The sequence below is a fragment of the Punica granatum genome, chromosome 1, assembly GCF_007655135.1.
Source record: "Punica granatum isolate Tunisia-2019 chromosome 1, ASM765513v2, whole genome shotgun sequence".
In the NCBI taxonomy this organism is placed as follows: domain Eukaryota; kingdom Viridiplantae; phylum Streptophyta; class Magnoliopsida; order Myrtales; family Lythraceae; genus Punica; species Punica granatum.
In genome coordinates, this window is record NC_045127.1 from 41,316,177 (window position 1) to 41,337,587 (window position 21,411).

Consider the following 21,411-nt stretch of genomic DNA (forward strand, 5'->3'; position numbering starts at 1 on the left):
TGGCAGAAATATCGAAATCTCTATTTCGACATTACAAACAGTGAGCGGCATCTAACAATGCATCATTGTTATCCAAGCAATCGGAAAAGTCAACTGTTTGAAGAACCTATGAACTATGTTACCTTGCAGCAATGTCCCTTTGCCCTCTATATCTCGATCGAGCCCAAGGCATGGTCGATATTATCCTTTGGATGGCTCAATCTCTTTTCTTGGTTCCGGGTAAGTCTATCAGAACAAATAAACTCGATATCTCTATATCGACTCATTTGGGTATGCGCATACACTTCCAAACTTCACCCACCAAGGGGCCCAATGAGATATCGCTCTCATTACGAAGGAATGAAAAATCCTATCTTGGTCACTCACATTCCTCTCCATGCTCTGTGACATACCCAATAACTATCTTTATAACTAGCCTTTTATGATGGCGTTCGACAGCTTCAAAATATACGACATTATATGAAAGAATCCATGGTGACTTTAAGTCAAAGGACCTCTACGCCATAGTCACTATGAAAAGTGCTAATGACAATCTCGTAACGACCCATGTAGCAGTCTCATGACGGGTCAGTCCAGTACGCATTACCCTTAATGCATACCTGTGGTGTGACTTAATGTCTCTACATCCATGACTTGTGAAATTTAGTCATCAATCGCCACCACACTGGCCTTGCTGCATTATTGTCGTCCTAGTTAACGATAATACTTTGACCAGGGACATTTGTAAATAGTGTTCATCATTGATAGAATCTCACAATCAAGTCATACTTGATGCCTATCGAACTTACTAGACGTTATCGTATAAAATGAAAACACAATCACATGATAACATAAATGCCTCATGGTATATAAATGTCATAATACAGAATTGATTACATATTGCTTCTAGGGCACACATCAATCCCAACACATCATCCCCTCTCGGTTGGAAAAATACGCGTCCTCGAGTCTTCATCAATCTTCTCTTGATCTTCATGCGTGCGCTTCGGTGCTTTTTAGCTTACCACTTAATGATCAACTTTTCTGTCTGGACTCTCTACTATAATTCTTCATAGATCGACTTCTTTTTGCTTCCTTGCTAACCATCTCTTTAGCTGAATTGTTGCTGCTTTCCCGATGGAGTCATAGATGCTTCGGCTAACTTGGCTCAATTAGACTTAACAACCCTAATAAAATCTTCCATGGCAATTTCTCTTTGAACCTACATCTGGCCTGCGTTTAAAATCAGTTCACTTTGGACCTTCTCTGGAGAGTTTGAAATTAGTTCCTCCCGAAGAATCTTGCCAATCGCTAAATCCTTCTCGATCAGAACATTATTATCTTGTGATGCTTGAGCTGCTTCATTCTTGGACTCTATTTCTTCGTCTTTTAATTTGCCACCCTTCATAGAAGCTTTTTCAAGTTGTACCTTTTCCTCAACATCAACAATCGTCATATGAAAAGCATTTGTTTTTCCATTCTCAAGAGGATAGGTAGACTTCATGCAATCGTCTTCAGATTCATAGAGATGTTCTTCGTATCCCAAAGGAAAGAATCTGACCTTTAAGAGTTGTTTCATACGCCTCCACGTAAATACCAAATCCCTTCCATCTTGAAAACGATTGTTTTGCAATTTCCCCCACCAAGTATAAGCTTTGCCCTTTAACCGATAAACAACTCTATCAATTCGGCTACCATCATCGGGGATGTCATAGTAGTCGAAGAATCGATCCTCATTCGAAATCCACACCAAGAATTTCTCGGCACTCATGCTTCCGTTGAAAGTCGGGATTTTCTTTGGACGATAATCCTTCTGCACCCATAGATGTCTTCTTATTCCACTGGAACTCTCGAAGGCTTGGGTCACTCACTCGAGTCGTGCTAAAATCTCTTCTCTTCGTTGGAATGTGAGGAGCAGGTCTTGGTCGAAAGTAAGCCCTCTTGGAACTCATTTGGGGTTGCCTTTAGCCATTATTTTCGCATATTTAGCAAAATCCACTCAATCACACGTGTGTTCACTCAGCCAACAAAAATAGAACCTTCGCTCTGACACAAAATGATGGGCTCACGAATCAAAACTGGATAAAAAAGAATGGTGGAGGATAGAACCAATTAAACTCACTTGATAAGATAACTCGCTACGAGTAAGAAAAGTCGCTTTGATTCGCCACACTCAAGGATAAACGATAATAATCGAGAATTTCGCCGTTAAATAAGGACCTTGTTCGGATAAGAAAAGATAGGAAACGCTTTAGGCAATTTCATTCAAAATATTCATCAATAAGTGTTTTTGAGATATCCTCTTACAATGAGGTGAATTGCATATATATAGAGGGTAGACACCTCCCTTGACTCTATAATAGGAATCTGACATCTAAACTCTTCTAGATTACTTTCCTAAAATAAAATAAGTAAACAATCTGAAATAGGAAACTTAAGACTACTGAATCAAGCTAATATATTAAATAATATCTAATTAAGAGAGAATATATTATAGCAATATGAGAAACTTAATATCTAATTAAGCTAAATTCTTGTTCCGAAGTCTTATAGAATGCGTGTTTGGACCCGAAAATTCGAATACGCGTTGGGCTGCAATCTAAAGCACATCAACTTTGACAACACGTTTGACAACATTCAGTGGCGAAATTACAATCTGTTGACACAAAAATTTTGAAATTTTCTAATGAGTGGGAATTTTTCGGCGTAGTTTTTTATTTTTTCAAACAAAGGCCGATGTTTGAAAAGCGTCGGCATTGAAAAACAACATCGGCCCTTGGCCCGTCTAAGGTGACGTATCTGAAGAGTCGGGAAAAGTTCTAAAAGCATCGGGATAGGGTAAACAAACAACGACGGTTTCTTTTGCGTCGGCTAAAGCTCCAAAAACATTAGCACATGATTAACAAAAGTTGACGTTTTCGGAAATGTCGGCTAAAACTGGTCAATCAAGACGTTTTGAAAATGTGTTGGAATAGACCCATTTCGGCCAATTTTTGCCGATGCTTTCCATTGCATCAGGACCGAAACGTCACCAAAACCACAATCTGCTGTACTGCTGAGAGGTGAAGTTTTTCCAATTGTGGATTTTTCTCCATTCACATTGCTCCAACCGAAGGCCTTCTTAAGAAGAAGAGATGCCATAACACCTAAATCATCAATCTATGTTGATAGTTCAAGTGTTACTTAGATAGATGAACTAACAAGTCCTATTGAATATTACTTCTATTCACAACAACAATTAAATCATGCCAAGTAATTTTCCATAACAATAACAATGAAATACCATGATTTTGATCATATTATCTGGAATCTTAAATGAAAAATCTAATGGTCACTTGAAAAAAATATAATAAATCGTATTGTTTTATGATTACATATAATTTTATATAATTAAAATATATTTCTATGGAGAAGGACGGAGCCGGTGAATGCTTATTCTTGCTCTCACTTATGTTGTATGCTTTTTCTAATTTAGTTACATGAATAGATTAAATAAATATTTTGCTTAATATAAACCTTAATATGCTTTTTTGTAACTTTATGTTGGTAGGCCTAGATGAGATTGAGATGTAGAATTTCTAAAAAGATTTATTTTGTTCTAATCCGGTACAAAATTGTTAAATATATATCATTAGACAAACTTCATTTTCATTACTTTTAAGGGTGATGCTATCATGATTGTTTGTTAAAAATAACTGCCGTAGTTGTTTTATTTTGGACCGTTGGATTGAATTTTGCAAGATTCAAGCCGTACACGTATTTTAATTTTTTAATAAAAAATTCACCCTTTTTATCTTTGAATTTCAATATTTTTTGTCAAGAATCTTCTCGAATATGCCCAACCACATCCGTGAACAAGTAGGAGTCGGTTTGATATTACACCGGACCAAAATCTATCGATTCACTTAAACAAATAATTCACCGTTTATTAAAAAAGAGAGAAGAAAAATAAAAATACACAATTATATCGACACCTACATGTTTATTGCCCCATTGTTTACATCAAAAACAAAAATAAAAACAATAAAAAATATTATGCTGCGTTTGATTTATTAGTGTAATTTTAAAATTATGATTTTGATTTTAACTCAACATACTACACAATAAAAATACATATTTTTTCAAGTCAAATTTATAATCTATCTCATTAATCTCTTGAACACGTCTGCCTTCGATCGCCGCACATTCCTGGCCGACTCCTTCCCCGCCGACTCCGACTCCTCCCCCTCCCCCTCCCCTCCGGGCTACTAACCTCACGACCCTTCCCTCCCGGCGGTCGCAACCTCACGGGAATTTCAGCAGCCCAGCAGCCCCTTCCTTCCCTTTTCCTGGCCGGCTCTTCCATCGGACTAGAAGCCTGTTCAATCTTCGACGCCACCTCCTCGGAGGCATTCTTCTGCGGCTACAAATCACTTCTGCCATCCCCGGCCATGGCCTCACCTGACATGCCTGAGCCTTCCAGCCCGGAGTGTACCATTGTAACCGACGAACAGGTTCGAATTGAAAATTGTGTCTAAATTTCTTGTTGCATGTCTCTAGAAGATGTCCGTGTCAACTACAAATTGGTATTAATGTGTGTAAAAGAACTTTAGGGACAATCAAGAGGGCTTGTTTAATCTTCCAAAGGTCAGTTGAGTTTATGTTGTGTCGGTTGTATAGAAAGCGATACTTTGTATAAAATACACTAAAATGCAACAAGTAGCTATTGCAAAATCTTGCTCAATTTATTTTATATAACTAGAAGCTCCGTGAAAAAACTCAGTTCTACCTCTAGGAAAAGTTAAGTATTCTCCGATAACTTTCATCTAGTTCTTGTGTCCCTTCCGCTAGCTTTGTTTGTGGAGCATTGTAAAACCATATCTACATCAAAAGTATAGAGAAGTAGTAGGAAGTAGAAAATATAGATCAAAAAAGGTTTTAGCAGCTTATAATGTAACAGACCTTATCCCTGCTTTTAGGCCAAGGGACTAGCTTTTTGTATCCTGTGGGATAGGAACAAGACAGGTGGGAGCTTCACTTGGATAGTGCCTTTTTCTTGGTGCTGAAAATGCGTTTTCATCTGATGTCAAGTTTGGTTAAAATTTTGTTAATTTGTCAAATGCTACAATTGGTAGTTCAGAGGCAGCTATTATTTCATATTAATAATAAATATATACAGTCTTTTTATTTCATATATTCGTATATTTCCGGAAATATATTTTGAAGTATGGATCATAATCTTCCATGTCATGGTATCTATTTTCTGACCTTGTATTTAGATACCAAAATTTTAAAGTCTTAACAATTGCCCCAATGTCTCTACAATTTTCTATGCAGATAATGGATGAGCTCAAGAAGGAAATGGCTATCAATTCCGGCATTGGACAGATTGATATGATAGAAGAAGACGCAGTTAGCCTAGGTGATGATGACAACCTGCATAATTCGTGTCAGGAACAAGCGAGGACAGATGAAGACGACCAACAATCATGCAATGAGATGTCCTGGTTAAAATTATTTGATAATATCAAGGAAATCATACAGCAAGTCTTGAAGAACTTTTCTTTCAAGTCATTGGAAAGAGCTGAAGCATTTTACAAGTTTTTTATGCTCATGAGATGGTTTTCGGTGTCAGGAAAAAAGGAGCTAGTTCGAACAAGACTAGCAGGGTTATAACATCAAGAAGATAAGTGTGCATAAGAAAGGGTTTACACGAACCACGATTCCTCAACTTGCAATCCAGGAAAAAGACCACCGAGGCCATTAATGAGGTGCAACTGCAAGGCACACATTCAATTCAAGCGCAAGAAAGATGGCAGGTACTTGGTGTCAAAGTTTGAGCCCCGACACAACCATGATCTTGTAGCAAAAGAGAATGTCCAACATCTCAGGTGAATTAATATCATATCTTCGCAATGTTATTCTTTTTGGACAATATTCTTTATGATGCTCATTGCATTTTATATTGGTTTCAGGTGCTTCAGAAATATCCCAGATCCAAAAAAAAAAAAAAACTGCATAAGGAAGAGGTTAAGGATGGGGACTCTGAAACCGTGCTGGCATATCTATATGGAAAGAAAACTTCTGATCCATCCTTCTTTTTCGAATATACAAGGGACAAAGAAGGCAGGCTCGAGAAGCTGTTTTGGTGCAAAGGGACATCTCGTGCGAACTATGTAAATTTGGAGATGTAATTGCTTTTGACACAACTTACAAGTCTAAAGCTTATAACAAGCCCTTTTTGTCGTTATAGTCGGAATCAATCATCATCAGAAGAAGCTCATATTTGGTTGTGCCTTGGCAGTACATGAGGATGAGAATTAGTTCAGCTGGGTGCTTATGCGAGTGATTGAGGTGGGAAACAGGAAAGAGCCAGTGTCGGTGTTGACTGACGGGAACAATGCCATGGCAAATGCAATTAAGGAAGTTCTCCCTAAAGCAAAACACCTGTTGTGCCTCTGGCATCTAATGCGAAACATCAAGGTGAAAAATGGTGGCAATAAGTTTGCTGGTGGTTTTTTTGATATGTTTACAAGTTTCGAAAGCCAGAGGACTTTGAGTTAGCTTAGAGGAAACTCGTTGGGGTAAATGGAGTCAAGGACAAAAGGTGGGCCAATGAATTATATGACGATAGAGAGAAGTGGGCAGAGGCATTTATGGGGGGGGGGGGGCACTTTTTTGCTGGAATCAGGAGCACGCAACGCTGTGAATCTATGCACAGATCACTGAAGAGAGTGCTAGAACAAAAGTTGATGTTGTATAGATTTATCCAGTTGTATGATCAACGGCTTGCCGAGATGCGATACAATGAATACTTAGATGATTTCAACACCTTGCACAGTGAACCGGTTATCGATGGAGCACTTGCCAGTGTAAAAGCTCATGCGGATAAGTTGTACACGAGAAATTCGTACAATATACTGTGCCAGGAGATGAAGTACGAGGCCATGTACGTGGTTAAATGGGAGAAATCGCTTTCCGACGGCCCAAGTGAGCCAATCTTTTGTTGGTTACAAGAAGTTGAGCATCGACATACCTGGTATGTTGTGGGACGACACGATGGCTACAATACAATGGATTGCTGTTGTGCAAAATTTGAGTCCACTGGGTATCCATGCCGTCATATTTTTGTCGTCTTGAAGTATGCGGGAATGAAAGAAATCCCTGGCAGGTGCATTGCCATGCGTTGGACCAAACACGCTAAGCCAGAAGTCATTTCCAGGGAACTAAATTCTCAGTGTGAAAGAGACCCTGCAGTCATGGCTCAGTATGCTTTCCTAAGCGCATGTGCTAATGAAATTTGCTAGAAAGCAGCAGCGACTCTTGAAGGCTTCAAGGAGATGCAGGAAACATTTTCTAGGATATCTCACCAGCTTAAAGAGAGACGTGCTAAAACAAGCAAGAAAGAAGATGTTATGACACGGTTTGGAGTTGGTGATCCCGGGGTCGTAATAACAAAGGGTGTGAAGAAGAAACAAATTGAAAAGATGTCGTAAATGTAGCAAAATCGGTCACACACAATGGACATCCCAGGAAAGGATGGCAACACTGAAAATCTAACACTGATTTAAAAAGGATGCAAAAGGAAGAAGATCAACAAATGGGTCAGTCAATCAACTGCAGATGATGACATGCCTGATGGCTCAGAGGAAGGGGGTTTGATGCAATACAAGCCTAATACATACACGGAGGGAGAGTTTCGAGAGGTAAAATAATTCTCTTCCTAAAAATATTTGAATTGTGTTTATACCAATATCTTGTGTGGCATCGGTTAGGACATAGCTTTTTGGCAGGTTATGAACGATCAAAATATTCGTAGTATGGATGTTGATCCCACAATTATAGATTGGAGTCCAGACAGAGAATGGTAAAAAAGTAAGTCATGCAACTTTTTACTTCTGTGATCTGATAATCTGTATGGTTACAATTTTGTTGAAGTACAATTCCAGCATAGGGCTGTAAGGGCTGTGAAGATATCCTTTGAAAAAACTTATTGCTGATGATTTTTGTAGACGAGTCTTTTTGAATCTTCTGAAAGTATATATACTGATGTACACTAGTAATTTAATGATAACATGAGTTTGAACATGAGTTTATTCCTCTCAAACTTCTATTTGGTATCAGAGCCTCCAGGGTTCTAAGACATCTCCCGTGGCTAGTCAGACCACTCAATTGGCTTTTCCTTTCCCAGATACTGTTAATGTAGTAAACTTCTTTACTCTCAAGCTTACTGAGAACAAGTACTTCTTGTGGGAGACATATGTAATGTCTCTAGTCGAAAGCCTGGACTTGCTAGGTTTCCTGAATGGGGAGACCGTCCCACCTGCGAAGATGGTGCAACGGGATGGAGCAGGAGTCAAGAACCCAGACTATACGTGTTGGGTATATATTGACCAATTGGTAAAGTCGTGGATTATTCGCACACTGTCGGAGGAAGTTCTTGGTCATGCTGTTGGATTGACCACGGCAGCTTGGAGACCAATAATAGACTCTTCTGGTTTCTCCATAAAGGACTCATTGAAGAACAGGCTTCTTTTGAAGGGCGCAACTAATCAAGGGCTCTACACAACTATGATCCACAGTTTGCTGTGTTCTTCTCTCAGAGGAATAAATCTCTGAATTCTCTTACGTGGCATCATCGGCATGGACACACGAACAACTGCATGCTGTAGCAGTTGAAGCAGAAGAATTTGATTTCATTGAATAAGATGTCAGGGTCGTTATCTACGAGTTGTCATATCAGTAAAAGCTCTAAACTACCCTTTTTGTTTATCTGATAGGCGGTCTAGGTTTCCACTTGAGAAGATCTATTGTGACCACGTAAATAGAACAGGCAGTAAGCATTATTTTCTCTTCTTGCAGTACCTGTATACCCACTACTTGTATATATACTGATGTACACCAGTAATTTAATGATAACGTGAGTTTATTCTTCTCAAACTCTTTTCTCTCAAACTCTCTCTCTGAAAACTTCTATTTGGTATCAGAGCCTCTAGGGTTCTAAGACCTCTCCCATGGCTAGTCAGAACACTCAATTGGCTTTTCCTTTCCCAGCTACTACTAATGTAGCAAATTTCGTTACTCTCAGGCTTACTGAGAACAACTACTAGTTGTGGGAGACACAAGTAATGTCTCTTGGTTGAAAGCCAGGACTTGCTAGGTTTCCTGAATGGGGAGACAGTTCCACCTCCGAGATGGTGCAATGAACTTCGCTTTGATCATCCAGTTTTAAGTTTCCTGACCAAGTCATCGCGCATGTCAAAGAATTCCAACACCTTGAGCTTGGTCAGGTGCTCGATCCCGATGTCACATTCTGCAGCAACTTACATTGCTGTATAATTAATCGGACGAGGCAAGGCATGGCCCCTTCCTCCACCCTTATTCCTGTTCGCATGCAAGAAATCATCGAGACCTAACCTCTTAAGTTCTTACAACCTTTTCCATTGAAATGCAGTACCTTCTGTTGGGTATCCCTCCAATTTGGAGAAAGTTGGGCTCAAATTGTGTTGGGCTTTTATTGGGCTTTAATAGGCCCAAGGACCCGCTTTTGTTAGGATTTATTTTGCAACACAGTGGCTGATCTGTAGAGAAGAACAGAACAGAAAAGAAGCAGAATACAGAGAGCAGCATAGCAGAATTTCAGTCCGACTATCTAAAGATCAAACCTCGATCGGAAGGGTAAACGAACTCCAATTGGGACGAAAATTTGACAGAAGTTTCACGACGTGTGGAGCTAAGTTCTGAACGGTCAGAATTTCTATTCAAGTTCTGTAGGTTCTGTTTCAGCTGACTTTGTGAACCACCCGGTGTGGGAAACGAATTTAGTGTTTGAGTGATCTAAGAGAGTATTTCTCTTGAGTTTGGTGATCCAAGGGTTTACCCTTGATGAAAGACATTGTATAACCTTCATTCATAGTGGATCGTTGATTCGGAGTTGGTCCCGTGGTTTTTCCCCATATCGGGATTTTCCACGTAAAATTCTTGGTGTTCTTTTCTATATTGCTTGTTGGTTGATTTGATTAGTTCCTATCTCGATTACACTAGTAGGGGAGGAAGATTAATCGCTGCGTTGTAGTTTGGTTGAGCACATCCCTTCCCAATAAGTGGTATCAGAACCTCGGGTTAGAGAAGTTTGAGTTTTTTCGGTGTTTTTGCTAGTTTCACGGGGCCAACGGAAGCGAAAAAGGAACAGAAATTCAAAATTTCCTACCCGTGAAACTAATCCCAAGACCTACTAGAAGAATAAAAGTAAATAAAAGCGTACCTGGAATATTTATAATTGTCCACTGGGCGTTCCACGCGTGAAGCCTCTATCGGTGTCCACACCGACTTTGTCGACGAGTTTTCGAGATCGGTAGTGCTACTGGCCAATACTCAAAGGAAACACCGATGCAACACCCGAAATTTATTAGACTAATGGACCTAATTTGAGTTGCAATTCAACCCAAATTATATATATATAATATGCATACACACTTACGCATATATATATATATAAGTATATGCATATACACACACATACAAGCATTCTTGTAAGCATGCTTACTGCCCCCTTTTATAAGTAATTGGGAGGGGTGAAAATGAAATCCCAACCGATGTAGGATTTAGGGAATTAAGGTTCCCTTATGACATGTGTCCTTACACATGTTCATCCACATAAAAGTCATGTGCCACCATATGCATCGTGTATCAATACGGTCCATTTAATCTAATAAATTGGATCTAATTAATCGACAAATTTAATCTCATTAAATATCTGATTAATCGATCGCACCATAAATCATCTAATCTCTATTAAACGATTTTATTTGTTTCAAAATATCTCGTCAATTTAGTCGTAGTGTGTGACCCTATAGATTCCCAATTACGTTGACAGTAATGTCAAAATCTCTATTTCAATATTACAAACAATGAGCGGCATCTAGCAATGCATCACTGTTACTCAAGTAATTGGAAAAGTCAATTTCTCGACGAACCTCGTGACCTACATTACCGTGTAATATAATCCATTGTCCTCTATATCTCTATTGAGTCCAAGGCATGGTCAATGACATCCTTGTATGGCTCAATATCTCTCTTTCTTGGTTTACCGGATAAGTCTATAAAAAAAAATGAGTTCAATATCGTTATATCGACTCATTTGGGTATGCATACACTTTTAGACTTAACCACCAAGTGGCCGTGAGATATCGCTACCGTTTCGTGGGAGGGACAAATCCTATCTCGGTCACTCACATTCCTCTCCATGGTCTGTGATATACCCAATAACTGTCTTTATAACCAGCCTGTTACGGTGGCGTTTGACAGTATCAAAGTATATGACATTACATGTAGGAATCCATGGTGACCTCAAGTCAAAGGACCATTACACTATCGTCACTTTGAGATATGCTAATGACAGTCACGTAACAACCCATGTAGCAATCTCATGGCGGGTTAGCCCAATACACATTACTCTTAATGTATACATGTGGTGTGACTTGATATCTCCATATCCATAACCTGTGAGACTTGGTCATCAATTAACACACACTAGTCTAACCGTATTATCGTTGTCCTAATTAACGATAATACTTTGACTATGGACATTTAGGAATAATGTTCAGTAATTATAGGATCTCACAATCAAGTCACACTTGATGCCTATTGAACATACTATTCCAAAGACATTATTGTGTAAAATCATATTTAGCGCAATCTACACAATAACAGAAATGCCTCGTATTACAATGAAATACATATCATATTACAAAACTGATGATAGATTGCATCTAGGGCATACACCAATTCCCAACAGTTTTCGAGATGGAGTTTACAGGATCTATATTCAAGTTAAATGCAACCAACTACTCTATATAGAAGTCTCGGATGGAGGATCTTCTATATTGCAGGGACTTGTATGATCTCATTGAAGGGGATTCCGCGAAACCCAAAGATAAGGATGACAAGGTTTGGGAACGCACAAATCGGAAGACTATTGGTTTGATTCGACAATGGATAGACAATAGTATTTATCATCATGTTGCTCAGGAGACGAATGCAAAAGCTTTGTGGGATAAATTGACAAATCACTACGCGAGGAAGACTCCGCAAAATAAGGCCTTTCTCGTGAAGAAGTTGGTCCATCTTCGTTACTAGGATGGAGGTGATATGGCTGTGCACATGAGTAATTTCCATGATATTGTTAACCAGTTGACAAACTTGGAGATAATATTACCCGATGAGTTGCAGGCTTGCCTACTTTTAGGGACTCTACCGAATAATTGTGACACACTTGTGGTTGCATTGAGCAATTCTGCACCAAATGGGAAGCTATCGTTGGCCACGGTGACAAATAATTTATTTAATGAGGAGACTAGAAAGAAAAGCTTTGGGATTTTCATTCGGTTTGAAACTTTGGTTACTGAACAACGGGGGAGAAGTCAAAGCAAAAATTCCTCTTCCAAGCATAGTAACTCACGTGACAAATCGAGGGGTAGATCAAAGTCGAAGACGAGGAAAGTGGTCACTTGCTATCACTTTGGAAAAGAGGGACATTACAAAAAGGAGTGTAGAGCTCTGAAGAAAAATCAGAATTGCAACGGTGAGAGTAAGAAGGAAGAAGGCACTACAGCAGTGGCATCTGATAGAGAGACCTACATCATTTGTGATGAAACCTATGTGAATTTCACGTGTTAGGACTTTACTTGGGTTGCAGATACAGGTGCCTTGTTTCATGTCACTCCTCATCGGGATTTCTTCTAATCTTACACTACCGGGGACTATGGTTATGTGAGAATGGGGAATGGACAGTCATACAAGATTGTCGGTATTGATGATGTCTGTCTAGAGACCGAGCTTGGCTGCAAGTTGCTTCTGAAGAAGGTGAGGCATGTTCCAGAAACTCGTCTTAACCTAATCTCGACAGGTCAACTTGATGATGAAGGCTACAGTAACGAATTTAGCAATGGGAGATGGAAGCTCTCCAAGGGTTCGTTAATTGTGGCACAGGGTCAGAAGATCGACACTCTCTATAGGTTGCGTGCTAGGCACAACTCCGGTCAGGTTGATGTTGCTGAGGATTATCCCATCGAGCTATGGCATAGGAGACTTGGGCATATCAGCGAGAAAGGTATTCAAATTCTTGCTAGAATGTAGTCTTTGCCCGTTAAAGGTATGCACTTGAGCACTTGTGATCACTGTTTAGCTGGTAAGCAGATGAGAGTTTCTTTTGTTAGAAGTCGTCCCTCTAGATGCGACCATATACTTGATCTTGTGCATACTGATGTTTGTTTCATGTCAGATAGATCTCTTGGTGGTGCTCTCTATTTTGTGACCTTTATAGATGATCACTCTAGGAAGGTTTGGGCTTACCCTATGAGAACTAAAGATCAGGTGACTGATATTTTCAAGAACTTCCATGTAGCAATGGAAAGAGAAACGGGCATGAAGCTTAAATGTGTCAGAGCTGATAATGGTGGTGAGTACAGGGGTCCTTTCGAGAACTATTGCAGGACTCACGGTATCAAACTTGAGAAGACGGTACGGAAGACACCACAGCAGAACGGGCTTGCAGAAAGGATGAACCGCACAATTGTTGAGATAGTTCGTTGTATGCTTTCTCAGGCGAAATTGTCCAAGTCTTTTTGGGGCGAGGCAATGAGGACAACAGTTGATCTTATTAATCTTACACCGTTAGTTACACTTAATGGAGATGTACCCCAGCAGGTGTGGACCGACAAGGAAGTATCGTACAAGCATCTCAGAGTCTTCGGGTGGAGGGCATTTGTTCACATTCCTCGAGATGAAATATCAAAACTCGATGCTAAGGCAAAACAGTGCATCTTCTTAGGTTATGCACATGAAGAGTTCGGGTACAGGTTTTGGGACCCTGATAGCAAGAAGATCATCAGGAACAGGGATGTTGTGTTCTTTGAGGACCAGACAATCGAGGATTTGCAAAAGTTAGAGAAGACTAGAGTAGGCAGTCCTCACGAGATCTCTATTCCTGTACCGGTTGATATAGAGCATCTAGTGGAAGAGGTATCTGGTGAGTATGAAGAAACCACGACTGGGGGTGAGATTCCTCAGGTAGATGATGTAACTACAGATGATACAGGCTCGCAGTTATAGTTAGAGCCTGCAAATAATCTACCTAGACAATTTGACAGAGTAAGACGACCTTCTATAAAATATCCGCCTCATGAGTATGTGCTACTGACTGACGAGGGAAAACCTGAGTGCTATGATGAAGCTGTGGCACATGAGCACAAGGAACACTGGTTGAAGGCGATGAATGAGGAGATGAACTCCTTGTCTGAAAATCACACGTATGACATAGTGAAACTACCGCAAGGTAAGAGGGCATTGAAGAACAAATGGGTCTACAGGTTGAAGATAGAGAACTCACGACCTCGACACAAAGCTCGACTGGTAGTGAAAGGTTTCAACCAGAAGAAATGAGTTGACTTCGAGGAGATCTTCTCGCCCGTGGTCAAGATGTCATCTATCCGAGTTGTTCTCGCATTGGCAACTAGTCTGAATTTAGAGATCGAGCAGCTCGATGTTAAAACAGCTTTCCTGCATGGTGACTTGGAGGAAGAAATATATATGGAGCAACCTGAAGGATTCCGAGTTAAAGGTAATGAGCATTTGGTGTGTAGGCTGAGAAAGAACTTGTATGGGCTTAAGCAAGCACCTCGGTAATGGTACAAAAAGTTTGACTCTTTCATATTAAGCCATGGCTACACACGGACAACTTCAGATCATTGTGTGTTCGTGAAACAATTCTCGGATGATGATTTTATCATTTTACTGTTATATGTAGATGATATGTTACTTGTTGGTCATGATATGAGCAAGATTGTAGAGTTGAAGAAAGAGCTCAACAAGTCCTTTGCCATGAAGGATTTGGGACCAGAAAAGCATATACTTGGGATGCATATTTCTCGTGACAGATCAAGTGGAAAAATTTGGCTTTCTCAAGAGAAGTACATCGAGAAAATTTTGGATCGGTTCAATATGGGTAATGCTAAACCAGTTTCATCACCACTTGCTTTTCATTTCAAACTTAGCTCGAAGTAATGTCCTACATGTGAGAAGAAGAAAAAAGAGATGAAGAAAGTTCCTTACTCATCAGCTATAGGAAGTTTAATGTATGTCATGGTCTGTACAATGCCAGATATCGCTCATTCTGTTGGTGTGGTTAGTCGTTTTCTCTCAAATCCGGGGAAAGAGCATTGGAATGTGGTTAAGTGGATCTTGAGGTATCTCAGAGGAACATCCAAAGTGTGTTTACACTTTGGCACTGGTAAGCCGGAGTTAGTGGGCTACATGAATGCGGATATGGTAGGAGATATCGATTCTCGAAAATCCACCTTGGGATACTTGATGACTTTTGCAGGGGAAGTTATCTCATGGCAATCAAGGCTTCAAAAGTGCATCGCTTTGTCTACAACGAAAGCCGGATACATTGCGATGACTGAAGGTTGCAAGGAGATGTTGTGGTTGCAAAAGTTTTTGCAGGAGTTGAGCTTGAAGCAAGAAAGGTATGTTCTACAATGTGATAGTCAAAGCGCTATTCATCTTTGCAAGAATCCCACTTTCCATTCAAGGTCGAAGCATATCGATATCAAGTTTCATTGGATTAGAGATGTGTTGGAGTCCAAGCTAGTGAAGCTAGACAAAGTGCACACTGATGAAAATGGAGCTGATATGATGACAAAACCTCTCGCTAGGGAGAAACTTCATGTTTGCTGAAGTATAGCCGGTATGCTCGAAGCCTCCAAATAGTCGGGAGGGAGAGTTTGTTGGGTATCCCTCCAATTTAGAGGAAGTTGAGCTCAAATTGTGTTGGTCTTTTATCGGGCTTTAATAGGCCCAAGGACCCACTTTTGTTAGGGTTTATTTTGCAACACAGTGGCTGACTTGTAAAGAAGAACAAAACAGAAAAGCAGCAGAATACAGAGAGCAGCAAAGCAAAATTTCAGTCCTACCAACTGGAGATCAAACCTCGATCGGAAGGTAAACGAACTCCAATTGGGACAAAATTTTGACAGAGGCTTCACGACGTGTGGAGCTAAGTTATGAACGGTCATAATTTATATTCAAGCTCTGTAGGTTCTGTTTCCGCTGACTTTGTGAACCACCCGGTGCGAGTGACGAATTTAGTGTTTGGGTGATCCAAGAGAGTATTTCTGTTGAGTTTGGTGATCCAAAGGTTTACCCTTGATGAAAGACATTGTATAACCTTCGTTCATAGTGGATCGTTGATTCGGAGTTGGTCCCATGATTTTTCCCCACATCGGGGTTTTCCACGTAAAATTCTTGGTGTTCCTTTCTATATTGCTTGTTGGTTGATTTGATTAGTTCCTATCTCAATTACACTAGTAGGGGAGGAAGATTAATCGCTGCGTTGTTGTTTGGTTGAGCACATTCCTTCCCAACACCTTCCAATCATAACTTCCTGCAACTCCAGATGGGCAAGATTGGGCATATCTTGGAGAGATGAGAGTGGGTCATCCTTTTGCTTGCACTGTCTCAGGTGTATTGTCACTAGGCTGTCGAGGGTGGGAATCTAATGGGGAAGTGCCAGTAAACGTCCTTTTAAGTAGATCCTCTGAAGTAATGGAGGCGGTGAGATGAGGTCTTGCAGATCAAGGACTTCATCTTCTTCCAATGAGTAAACAGATTGTAATGCCCCAATTTCCTGGCCTCGAAAAATAGGAATTGGGAGGAATTACAAAGGACTTAAAACTTTTATACATATCCATAAATCAATAAATATATAAATATGTAATAATAATACATTATTTTTCTATAAATAATTCGTAAATACAATTAACAATTAAAATACATAAAAATTCATTTTGCTTCTGTTGTGCACTCTGATAACTCTCAAAACTTGTAATAACATCTTAAAGGACAATTGGGAGTAAGTTCGGGGAGAACCTAGTAAGTGATAATGACCAATACTAGCTAGATCGTGCAGGTAAAATAACTCATTTCATAATCATACATATATTTTAATTGTGGAACACCAATTCAATATTCACATACAAACATACATATGGCTACGCCCACACTAGCCCGTAAGAAGTCCAGAAATTTTAATCATTTAGTTCAGCGTATATCTTCACCGGCGGAGTCCAGATTATAGCCAAATGTACCCATACACAAACAAAGTTCCACAATCTTTGGTATCAAATCATATGCACAAGATCAATAGTGTCCACACATGATCCATAGTTTTAGCAAACAGTAAACCACCAATCAATATCGATTTCAAGAATTATTTTCTTTTGAAAATATATTTTCTTCCCCAAACACTAGTAGGAGTCACGATCACATACCTAGCAAATCTTGGAACCTCAAGTCACCGTAGAATGATCAAAATATATTAAATTTTCATTGGGCTTATACGAGTTTGGATTCATTTCTACTTAAAAGCTCAAGCTGATAAGTGGTGGTATCCAAGCCATATATTAACCCATGGATTTTCCTTTTCTTTTCCGATGTGGGATTTGATAAGAAGGAAATCATGTACATATATATATATATAGGAAATCATATATAAAGACAATTTTCTCTCAATTAAAACAATTTGACCATGAATTGATTGCAATTACCAAAAGAGATATTGTGGAAGTTAAAATCAGATTTTGGATATTTATTAGAATGTCTAATAAATCAACTTTTCGGTAGCAGATCAAATCACAAAGGAGCGAGTGGAAAATGAAAGCATATGAATGGGTTTAGAAATTCATAATCATAGCAATTTTAAACAAATCAATTGATTGGCAGAAGCAAATATTGAGGGAGGCACGAATAAATATACAGAGGATCAACTTTAGAAAATTTATTTATTGGATCAAAATCAAGAATAATTACAGAACCAACTTTTTTTCTTTTACTTCCAAAATTAAAAGAATAATTTCCTTATAAACTCAATATGGTAAAAGAAATATGGGGTATTACATAGACAATGCACACAGATTGGTCAACTTTCCAATTGATGAGCAAAATGCATTCCCGTCTTCTTTCTTCAATTGGAGGATGCCCAACCTCCTTAGCTGGGTCAGATTCCCAATATCCCTCGCAATGCATCCATGTAGCAGAGCTTTTGCAGAGATTGCAGACACCCAATATCTGCGAGTGTCCTGAAACCATACTTGGAGTGTGAATAGGAAATAGTTTCATAGTGGTACACGAGCAGATGTCGAAGTCGTTGGAGCTTCCTGATCTTCTCAATGGGCAGTTCAGTGACATACGTATGCTTCAGATCAAGCGTCTCTAGATTCTGAAGATTTCCTATTGATCTTGGAACCGTTCTTACTTCGCTGCTCCTGAAACTCAGGTACCTTAGGTAATACATGTCAACAACTTGGACCGGAAATTTCCTGAAGGGAGCAGCTCGCAAATCCAACACGGCAAGCAGCTTGGGAGCACACAGGACTGCTGCTTTTTTTTGCTGATTGTTTGTCCACAGCAAACGTGGACAAGGAGCGAAGTCAAGAGAATGACCTGTTCCAATCTGAAATCTGAAACTTGCCATGTATTGAAAGGCGGCAAACAATTATCAGGCCATTCAGAGTTCTGTTCATCTAGCCTTGCAGAAAGCTTTGCTTGATCGACGTTCTGATGGCAATTTGCTGCAACAGGTGGTGCATGCGGCATAGTTTTACCCATCCATCACTCGCTGCCTTGACCACTTACAGCAAACTTCTGTTCAGGAGTTCATTAAGGTAGTCACCGGCAACTTCTTCCAAGGTCCTGCCTTCTCTTTTCTTGGACAAATCCTTCTGCCACCCGTAATCTAATCAAACTCATGCACTTGATCACATGACCCTCCAGGTAGACACTCAAGTGCAGGAAACACGACTTCAGGTAGTAAGGCAAATCATCAAAACTGAGTGATAGCACCTTGTTAATTTTTCTCAGCCGGTCATTGCTGTCAATCTCCACTCGTAGTGTTCTCCTGACAAGGTCCCACTCATCGACTCTACGAATGTCTTTCGAAGCCAGAACACCACCAATAGCCACGATTGGGAGGGGCAACCCTTCGCACTTTCTTAAGATAAATTTGCTGATGACCTCTAAGTTAGGAGGGCAACTGTTCGCCTCAAATGTCTTTCTATAAAAGAGCTTCCAGGACTCCTCTTCAGGCAAGGGCATTAGTTCATAGACCTTCCAGCCAAAATTTGCACAGGAGGCTGATGCCACGTCATTGTTTCGCATGGTGAGCATCAGCCTACTGCCATGCTTGTCATTTGGAAATGCGTATTTGATGGCATCCCATTTCCTTTTGTGCCAGATATCGTCAAGAAATATCAGGTACCTCTTGTTAAGCAGCACGCTCTTTATCATCATTTTCGGCCAGTCACAGTTCGAGGTGTCTGCAGCTCTTCTTGGAGTCGATTTTCTGGTCTGACTGGCAACCTGTTGAAGATGTCCTTGAGGAGCTCTTCGGTCTTGGAAGGATGGAGAAAGCGTCACCCAAACACGAACAGCAAAATGCTTCTTCACTGCTGGATCATCAAAGGCTTGATTTGCGAGGGTTGTCTTCCCAAGCCCTCCCATCTTGACCACCAATATTAGTTCCCTGTCCATGGGACCTTCAACCAGCCACTGCAGAAACTGCTTCTAGGGCTCCTCAATGCCGACGAGATCAGCTGTGTCTGACAGAAGGGGACACCCCTCGTTGGTCGTGTGATGGATTTTCATAGTCACCAGTTCGTGTGAGCTGTCCAACCTTCTTGAACTTGTGCCAGAGCCTTTTGTTCCCTTCACAGATGCTTTGGATCCTTGAACTGACACGTCTGAATTCAGATACAACCCGGTAACGAGCTTTGATGATCTTAATGTTCCAAGAAACCTTAGAGAACAATCCATGATTCCCATACTCATGCTCATTCATCGAGATGAGTTTAAATTCATCGAGAATATCTTCGATGCAATAAGCGTGATCTCTGCTTTGTTTGACCCATACTTTGACTTCATCATCACTTTCTGTCGGAGAATCTGCAGTCCTCAGGAAGGCCTTGACACGTGCAAGTTCATCTCTCACATGAATCAACTCCTGCTAAATGTTGCCAAAGAATGGGATCCCATTCTCTAACAAGCTTGACAGCTTGTTCAGCAGAAAGGTCACTGGACCTTCTGCCATTTTTCACTTCCTCGACATCAAACCGTAGGGGACCTCATAGTAACTGCCTTATGATCATATCAAGTTCCTCAGAGATTTACTCAGTCTATTGAATTCCAAAATTCAATTTCTCTTGCAATAAGGATATTCTTGTTTATATTATGACTAGTGAGCTATGTTATGATTAGCTGTCTTCAAATTTAACCTTTGTGCTGAATTTCCTGTGGTTTTCAAATGAAGAAATAGTGAATTTCTACATTATATCGGCCCAACTACCCAGAGAAAAGTTCAGAGTAAAGTACGCTGATATCAAATGCCGCCTAGAAGGTCGCTAGAAGTTGCCACACCTTAGAGAACAGTGATACCCCGTAGAAGTTTGTTTCTCAAAAGGCATGGTGTAGACCTATAGTTCTTGATTTGGATACTTCCAGCCCCAGTTTTTAAGCACCGACTCAGCAAATCGACTGGATGATGTTTCATGTTTGTGTTCTCTGTCCGATTGTTCCAAGTTGGCCAATTTTCTTTTTCTCGGTTTGGTTTATGCACAGTTCAATCCCACTCGTACATTTCCTGTAGGAAAATGATATATGAGTCCACTTTGGCATGAAAATTATAATAAAATCGGTCAAAAGAGACCCCTCTTGAAGGAATTAAACAAATCAAAGACGTCTTTTGCACAAAACACCATCAGCAGATAGACAAAATCGAAGATTTCTATTAAAAACATGAGTGATCTTTCTGGTAAAGTTTTTCCTTTATGTGGTGAGTAATGCTTCTGATAAAAATATGACTCTTGTCACTTTCCATTAGCTGGAGATCCAATATCAAAGCCAATAGTAGGAAAAACAACTTCTAATGACCAAGCCACTTGCTTGGAATTTCTCAAATCACTGCAGTTCCATGACAACCGGAGCGAGAAACAGAAAGGGTAATTTGGTGTAATAAGGAAGACTTTAGAAGCTGCTTCCATTCAAAATTATATTCAAGAAATTAGCCCGAAGTTTCTGTGTTAGTTTCCTTCTACCATTAGTTTGTGGTGAGACTGTTCTGGTCGTGGTATCTGTCAATTATTATATATCCGAGCGTAGACATTTTTATATTCTCAAAATGGTAGTTTCCTTCTACCGGGGGCTAATAAGTTTGTGGGAAGACTGTTCTGATCATGGTATCTGTTTATTATTATATATCCGAGCATAGACATTTTTATATTCTCAAAACGGTAACTTTCATCTTCCAAATGGATCAAATATTGAAGTAATGGGAACATTGCAGGACACAGACCCAACACACAACATCGGAGATGGAAGTAAAGAACCAACTGAAATGAGTAA

General features: G+C 39.9%; 1 protein-coding gene and 1 long non-coding RNA gene across 4 annotated transcripts; one reads left to right on the forward strand and one right to left on the reverse strand.

The window, feature by feature from the left end:
• The first annotated feature begins 4,154 nt into the window (after positions 1–4,154).
• Positions 4,155–8,898, forward strand: LOC116207185. Of its 3 annotated transcripts, none has more exons than XR_004156894.1 (5): positions 4,155–4,472; positions 5,296–5,849; positions 5,934–6,148; positions 6,263–7,664; positions 7,752–8,898. It is a non-coding gene; the product is annotated as an uncharacterized LOC116207185 (long non-coding RNA). The 3 variants fall into 3 exon arrangements; XR_004156888.1 differs by having other exon boundaries at positions 5,296–5,465; positions 5,594–5,849; positions 5,934–7,664; XR_004156884.1 differs by having other exon boundaries at positions 5,934–7,664.
• Positions 8,899–18,684: 9,786 nt separating this feature from the next.
• Positions 18,685–19,545, reverse strand: LOC116206144 (disease resistance protein RPM1-like). The gene has a single exon (XM_031538925.1). It carries the CDS (start codon positions 19,543–19,545, stop codon positions 18,685–18,687), a length of 861 nt encoding a protein of 286 aa, XP_031394785.1.
• Between the last annotated feature and the right edge of the window lie 1,866 nt (positions 19,546–21,411).

Excerpts from the sequence above, each read along its gene's own strand:
- LOC116206144 (XM_031538925.1), bottom strand. The coding sequence starts at position 19,545 with ATGGACAGGGAACTAATATTGGTGGTCAAGATGGGAGGGCTTGGGAAG.